Consider the following 6,825-nt stretch of genomic DNA (forward strand, 5'->3'; position numbering starts at 1 on the left):
ACAAGATTAATTGAGGATATCTGGTCGACATGGATGAATTGGACGAAGGGTCTGTTTTCGTGCTATACAGATCTATGACTCTATGACTGTATTATCTGCTGGCTGTGTGTGCTAGCTTTCTGTGTTTCATGCACAAGTCCCTCAAAGTCTCTTTGTCTTGGAGCTTTCTGCAGTTTCTCTCAATTTAAATAATATTCTGTTCTTCTGTTCTCCCAAGCAAAAGGAACAAATTTACATCTTCCCACATTATATTCCATTTGCCAACTTACTTACCTGATGAACATCTCTCTGTAGACTGCATCTCTCTCATAACCTGCCTTTTCACCTGTTTTAGTGATATCCGCAATCTGGCTACAGTGCATTCCTTTCCTTCTTCCAAGTCATTAACATTTGTCCCACTCTGAGTCTGCTCTGCCATTCAATGAGATCATGGCTGATATGAACATCCTCAACTCCAATCCTCAACTCTACTTTCCTACCTTGATTCCCGTTACTGATTAAAAATCTGTTTGTCCCATCCTTGAATATACATACGACTGTGATATTGCAAAAAATCGGAAACCCCGTGCAGTTTCTGCGAGATGGTCACGCACTGAAACTGTATTGACCCAGGTTAAAATAGTGAATTGAATTTATTTACAATTAATTAATTTTCGAGAGCAACAGCAGAAGGCAAAGGGCTGTGTTACACAAAAGAGAGTCTGTGTAACTAGAGGAAGAACTTCATTTTTATGACGTCCCCTCCACCTTAACATTCCCAAAGCTATGGACAGATAATGACATTTCCTGCACCTGTTGTCCATTTTGGTGGAGCTGTCTTCACCTGGTGCCACCTTTGTCACCGGATGCCTGTTATCCCGCAATGTCCATGCTCCCCATTTACATGCCATCACCTCAGAGACCCTGCCACGCCTCTCCAATCATTCACCGAGCATTAGCTTGAACATTTGCGGCACTCATCCAGGCCATTTGGCCCATCTTCCTCAGGTGGAACCCCAGTCATTCTTCATTTCAACTATTTCCCCACGGGTGGAGTCTTTGGGTACTGCCTCCTCTGCAAGAGGGTGAGGTGTTGCTTCTCGGGGAGTACCATACGGTGACAGAGCTCCAAGTCATCACCGCTGAGGTTGGCCTTCAACACGTAGCCCAGGAGCTTTGCAGTACCAGCGGCGTGGGCCATGGGCTTCGATGCCCCAAAGCCGGTGGAGTTGTTGATCTGGAGGCAGACGGAGGCCAGGCGGTGGCTCAGGGCCTTCAGCTGGGCCACATCCCTCTCCATTTTCTGGGTGCCGTAATTGGAGACCCGCTGCCAGAACGAGGCATTGTAGTGGCTGTACAGTCTCCAGTCCAGGTGGTTCCAGGCTTGGAGCCTCTCCATCGTGCTGGCGTTCATTGGTGCAACTGAGTTGCTGGAGCGGGCGTTGAGCTTGAAGTAGACCACGTCCTCCAAGTTCCAGCACAGCGCCTCCTTGAGGAGGATCAGCGACTCGTCGAAGTACTCGGCGACCAGCACCAGGCCGAAGATCCGGTCCAGCTGGGCGAGGATGGTGTTGACGTAACCGGGCACGTCCTCCATGTTGTTGTCGTGGCCGAAGTCGAACCACATGAGGTTGCGGGCGTAGTGGTTGTTCAGCTCCAGGCCCTTATAGTTACTCTCGGCAGAAGCTGCAAACTCATCCAGGCTGTCGGCCTTCTTGAAAGCTGGCGAGTAGAAGCGGTAATAGGCGAAGGAGGACTCGGCCAGTCGGATCGGATCCCTGACGATGGAGAAGTAAAACGAATCGCTCGGCACCACCTTCTTCACCTGCGGAGGGTGGGGGTAATGTGGGAGAGAGCGTCAGAATGGCCAAACTGACCCAAACAGACCTGAGAAGGAAGTTGTAGGTAACAGTATGAAAGGAACAGGACCAACACTGGTACAGAATGTGCTCAGTGACAGGAAAACTCAGTGAGGCGATCAATTTTTTGAGCTGGAGGAAGGTTCTAAACCTGATCCTCACTTTAACCCTAACCTTTTCTCAAACCCTTACTCTAACTCTAACCTTAATCCTAATTCTAATTGTAACCTTAATCCTAATCCCTTAACCTTAATCCTAATCCTGACTCTAACCATAAACCTAACCCAAACTCTAACCTTAATCCTAATTTTAACTCGAATTTTAATTGTAATTCTAACTCTTAGCCTTAATCCTAATCTTCACTCAAACCTTAATCCTAATCCTAAATCTAACCTTGATCCTAAACCGGACTCTAAATGTAATCCTAATCCTGATTCCAAACATAATCCTAATCCTGACTCTAACCTTAATCCTAATCCTGACTCTAACCTTAATCCTAACCGTAACTGTTAATTTTAATCGTAATCCTAGGACCACTGTGACTACATGTTTCAGTAGCTGAACGCATTGACTGGCTGGCTATCTAGAACCATGTAGGAGTTGGAGCACAGAAAGAGCCAATTTGGCCCACTATGTCTGTGCTAGCTTTCTGCAAGAGCAGCTCAGCTGGGTATCTTTCTCCTGTCTTTTCTTCACAGTCTTCCACATTTTTTCACTCTTACTGGTTAGCATTGCTGCCTCACAGTGCCAGGGACCCGAATACGATTCCACCCTCGGGCAACTGTCTGTGTGGAGTTTGCACATTCTCCCTGTGTCTGAGTGGGTGCCCTCCGGGTGCTCCGGTTTCTTCCCACAGTCCAAAGATGTGCAGGTTAGGGTGGATTGGCCGTGCTAAATTGTCCCATAGTGCCCAGGGATGTGCAGGTTAGGGTGGATTGGCCGTGCTAAATTGTCCCATAGTGCCCAGGGATGTGCAGGTTGGGGTGGATTGGCCGTGCTAAATTGTCCCCTGGTGTCCAGGATGTGCAGGTTAGGGTGGGTTAACAATGGGAAATGCAAGGTTACAGGGATTGGGTAGGGTGTGGGTCTGGGTGAGCTGCTCTTCAGAGGATCAGTGCAGACTTGACCCTGGTTCCATACCGTAGGGATTTTATGATTCTTTACGAGTTTGAAAGGCTCACTGTAATCTGCATCCACCACCCTCTTAGGCAGTCCAGATACTTCACTACGTCAAAAGACTGCAAGGGCTAGTAGCAATCAGAACTGCACAGGAACATGAGGAGGCCATTCAGCCCCAAGATTCAGGTCGCACCATTAGTTTAGACAGCAGAACTCCATCTACCACTTTGCTTTGGTCCTCCTTAATTCCCTTTACCCAGCCAAAGCCTAGCGATTGCAGTTCGGAAATATTTAAATTGATGTCAGTCTCAAGTGGGACAAAGTGTTCTAGATTTCTGCTGTACTCAGTCTGAGAGGGTGCTTCCCTTGAGAGGCCAGATTAAAGATTCTGCCCTCCTTGTTCTGGATTTTGCAGCCTCCTCCCCACTGCCCCCCACCGCCCTCCCCAGCCCCCAATCCATGCCACACTCCTCTGCTCCCCAGTTACAAAAACTGTAACCACCTTACTCCACCAGCAGGGGAGTATAGTCATAGATTCATAGAGATGTACAGCACGAAACAAACCTTTCAGTCCAACACATCCATACTGACCAGATATCCTTTGTTACCATTTTTCTCAGTTTTGAGGGAATCCCTAATAGCTACTTTTCTGGCTCATACTTAGATACATACAGCACGGAATCAGACCCTTCGGTCCAACCCCTCCATGCTGACCACATATCCCAAATTAATCTAGTTCCTTTTGCCAGCATTTGGCCCATATCCCTCTAAACCCTTCCTATTCATGTACCCATCCAGATGCCTTTTAAATGTTGTAATTGTACCAGCCTCCACCACTTCCTCTGGCAGCTCATTCCATACACGCACCACCCTCTGTGTGAAAAAGTTGCCCCTTCAGTGCCTTTTAAATCTTTCCCCTCTCACCTTAAACCTATGCTCCTCTAGTTTTGGATTCCCCAATCCTGGGGAAAAGACCTTGGCTATTCACCCTATCCATGCCCCTCATGATTTTATAAACCTCCATAAGGTCACTCCTCAGTGTCTGACACTCCAGGGAAAATGGACTGAGCCTATTCAGCTTCTACCTATAGCTCAAGCCCTCCAATTCTGGCAACATCCTTGTAAATCTTTTCTGAACCCTTTCAAATTTCACAACATCCTTCTTATAGAATGGAGACCAGAATTGGACGCAGTATTCCAAAAGTGGCCTGACCAATGTCCTGTACAGCTGCAACATGACCCTCCCAACTCCTGTACTTGATGCACTGACCAACAAAGGCAAGTGTACCATATGCCTTCTTCACTCCCCTGTCTACCTGTGACTCCACTTTCAAGGAACTATGAACCTGTACCCCAAGGTCTCTTTGTTTAGCAACACGCCTGTTTCTCTCTTTCTTGATCCGAATGGATGCATTAACGAGCTCAAACACCACGCTGTAGTTAACGTTTGAGAAATTATGAGCCAGGTGAGGAAACTGGCTTCGGGGTTTAACCCCATCGGCTCTGGGATTGTGCTGCGCTGCTTGCCCTCCAAGGCCTTCCTCTTTTTTCCAAGTGGGGAGGGTGGGAAGAACCAACTCACACTGAACACAGCAGAACGATGATAATAAGAGGCAAAAGGTAAATGACTCATTACCTCCGGGTGGTAAAACCTCATGTGGTTGCACAGGATGTTGAACTGGCCAGGGCGATTCATGTCGAAGTTTTTGACGTATCCCGCCTTGAACCTTTCAGGGTAGCCCAAGTGGTCGTAAAAGGGCAGAGCGAACGTGAGGTTGTGGGCTTCACCGTACCGATACAGGATGTTCAGGATGGTACTGCTGGCTGTTTTGTGGGTCTTCAGGAAGACCAGGTTCTTCTTGGGAATGCAGGGAGATTCTAGCGGGATTTGTGAACTGTGACTAAAAAGCCAAAGAGAGAGAGGTCACAGGGAGGAATGTGGTGCACAGAACAACAAGCTGCACTCCTATAGCATCCCCTGCTAAACGTCTGTAGGAGCAACCACTGCCAGGCATCCATTGTTTAGGCTAAGGTGCGGTGGCTGATCCTCTTGTTCAGAACGGGTTATGACATACCCTCTGGAGCAGGTGGGACTTGAACCAGGACTTGACCCATTCCACTCGAGCTCCAACAGTGGTCAACGATGAACTCGTCCATACAAGAAGATATAGTTTACTGGGACATTACAATAAGTCTAAGTTACAGGACGTAGTTGGTCATAATGACCAACATTATGCAGAGCCGGGGGAGGGCTGTTCATAGAATCAGAGACTTCCTACAGTGTGGAAGCAGGCTATTTGGCCCATCGTGTCCATATCGACCCTCCGAAGAGTATCCCACCTAGACCACACACAGCCACCCCCGCATCCTATCCCTGTAATCCTGCATTTTCCATGAGTAGTCCACCTAACCTGCACATCTTTGGACTATGGGAGAAAACCAGAGCACCTGTGATGCAGTGGTAGTGCCCCTAACTCTGAGTGAGGAAACCTGGGCTCAAATCCTACCTGCTCCAGAGGTGGGTTATAACATCTCTGAGCAGATTGGTTAGAAAATATATGGGGACACGCCAGACCCCATTGGGATCTCAAACTGTTTTCTCTTCATTGCCACCCCAGCACTGTGTGTCTTTATCAGTCTGGGTAAAACTTAACACAGTCCTTAACATTAACCTTTTCTTACCATCATCTTACGTAGCACCTTCAACATCCCCAAGGGCTGTGCAGGAGTCATGTCATTTGTTTATAGTATGTGAGTGTCATTGGCTGGGCTTGGCATTTATTGCCTAGTTTATCCCTGGTTGCCCCTTGAGAAGATGGTGGTGAGCTGCCTTCCTTTTTGCAACTCCCAGTGTCCTGCTAACTCTAATCTTGCTGACAGGCCACTGTGTTCGCAGATTCCCACTGGTTCCTCTCTCCTTTAGAAATTACCAAAGTTGATTTTAACCAGAATTGAACAGCCTTATCTGTGGAACATAACGAGACAAACCTTAAATGCAAAGTGTTAACAGCCTCGTATGTTAATGGATTACAGGTGGACGGGTTGCGTTCTTAACTACATTGATAAGTTGCAAATTGGAACACAATCCAGGACGCTATAAAATAGCCAGTCCTAAGTATGAGAAAATGTTTGCATCTCTAAAATTGACATTAATACGGGACCTCGTTCCTGCCGATGAATGTTTGCAAGTCAAATGTTCATAAATCAGGGATAGCCTGCAGTTATGCAGCCTAGAAGTTAATGGCCTGTGATAAGGTGCAGGTTATAACATAGTTTTTTAATAACATTTTTATAACTTTTTTTTATAACATAGTTTGCTGTGCTTTACCTACCCTGTATTTTCCTGTTAATATCTTCGATCGGGTCACCCCTTAACCTTCTGAATTCTAGAGAAAACACTTCATTTGTATGATCTCCCCACATAACTTAAGTCCGTGTATCAAGCTTGTGAACCTACATTTGACTCCCTCTGAGACCAATATAGTATTGTTCGGTTGCAAGAGATCAGGAGTTTGAACCTACCTTCCAGTTAAGTAATAGGAAATTGTGTGCACCATGAAGCTGAAACTGGTTAGAACAATGAAGAGCAGAGATAGTTGCAAGGCTTGGGTTCTGTGCCTGCTAGACATCACGGCCTTCCTAGAATGCAGAAACAGCAAGTGCATGTTAAACGTCTCCTGGCCCAGGGCCCTGGTGTTCTAAATTAGCATCCTTCACCACAATGGAGGGGGGATAGGGGGGGACAGGGGGAGGTAAAGAGGGAGAGGGGAAGGCAGTGGAGAGAAAGAGGGAAGGACGATTTGGTGGGGGTTGGGGGGAGGGGGATTGGCCAGAGGGGAGAAGGGAAATGGTAGGGAGACAGGTGAGG

General features: G+C 47.2%; 1 protein-coding gene across 5 annotated transcripts in view; it reads right to left on the reverse strand.

The window, feature by feature from the left end:
- Positions 1-613: 613 nt before the first annotated feature.
- The window catches only part of LOC109917319 (galactose-3-O-sulfotransferase 2-like), a 13,381-nt gene continuing 7,169 nt past the window's right edge, over positions 614-6,825 (reverse strand). For all 5 annotated transcript variants that reach the window (XM_048620108.1, XM_048620107.1, XM_048620109.1 and 2 more), the window contains 3 exons: positions 6,480-6,596; positions 4,594-4,858; positions 614-1,804 (listed from right to left, as the gene is read on the reverse strand). In XM_048620108.1, coding sequence (XP_048476065.1) covers positions 1,016-1,804; positions 4,594-4,858; positions 6,480-6,586 — 1,161 coding nt within the window. In that variant the 5' untranslated portion in view covers positions 6,587-6,596 and the 3' untranslated portion in view covers positions 614-1,015. The remainder of the gene's footprint in view (positions 1,805-4,593; positions 4,859-6,479; positions 6,597-6,825) is intronic.

The sequence above is a fragment of the Rhincodon typus genome, chromosome 45 (genome assembly GCF_021869965.1).
Source record: "Rhincodon typus isolate 14 chromosome 45, sRhiTyp1.1, whole genome shotgun sequence".
Lineage (NCBI taxonomy): Eukaryota > Metazoa > Chordata > Chondrichthyes > Orectolobiformes > Rhincodontidae > Rhincodon > Rhincodon typus.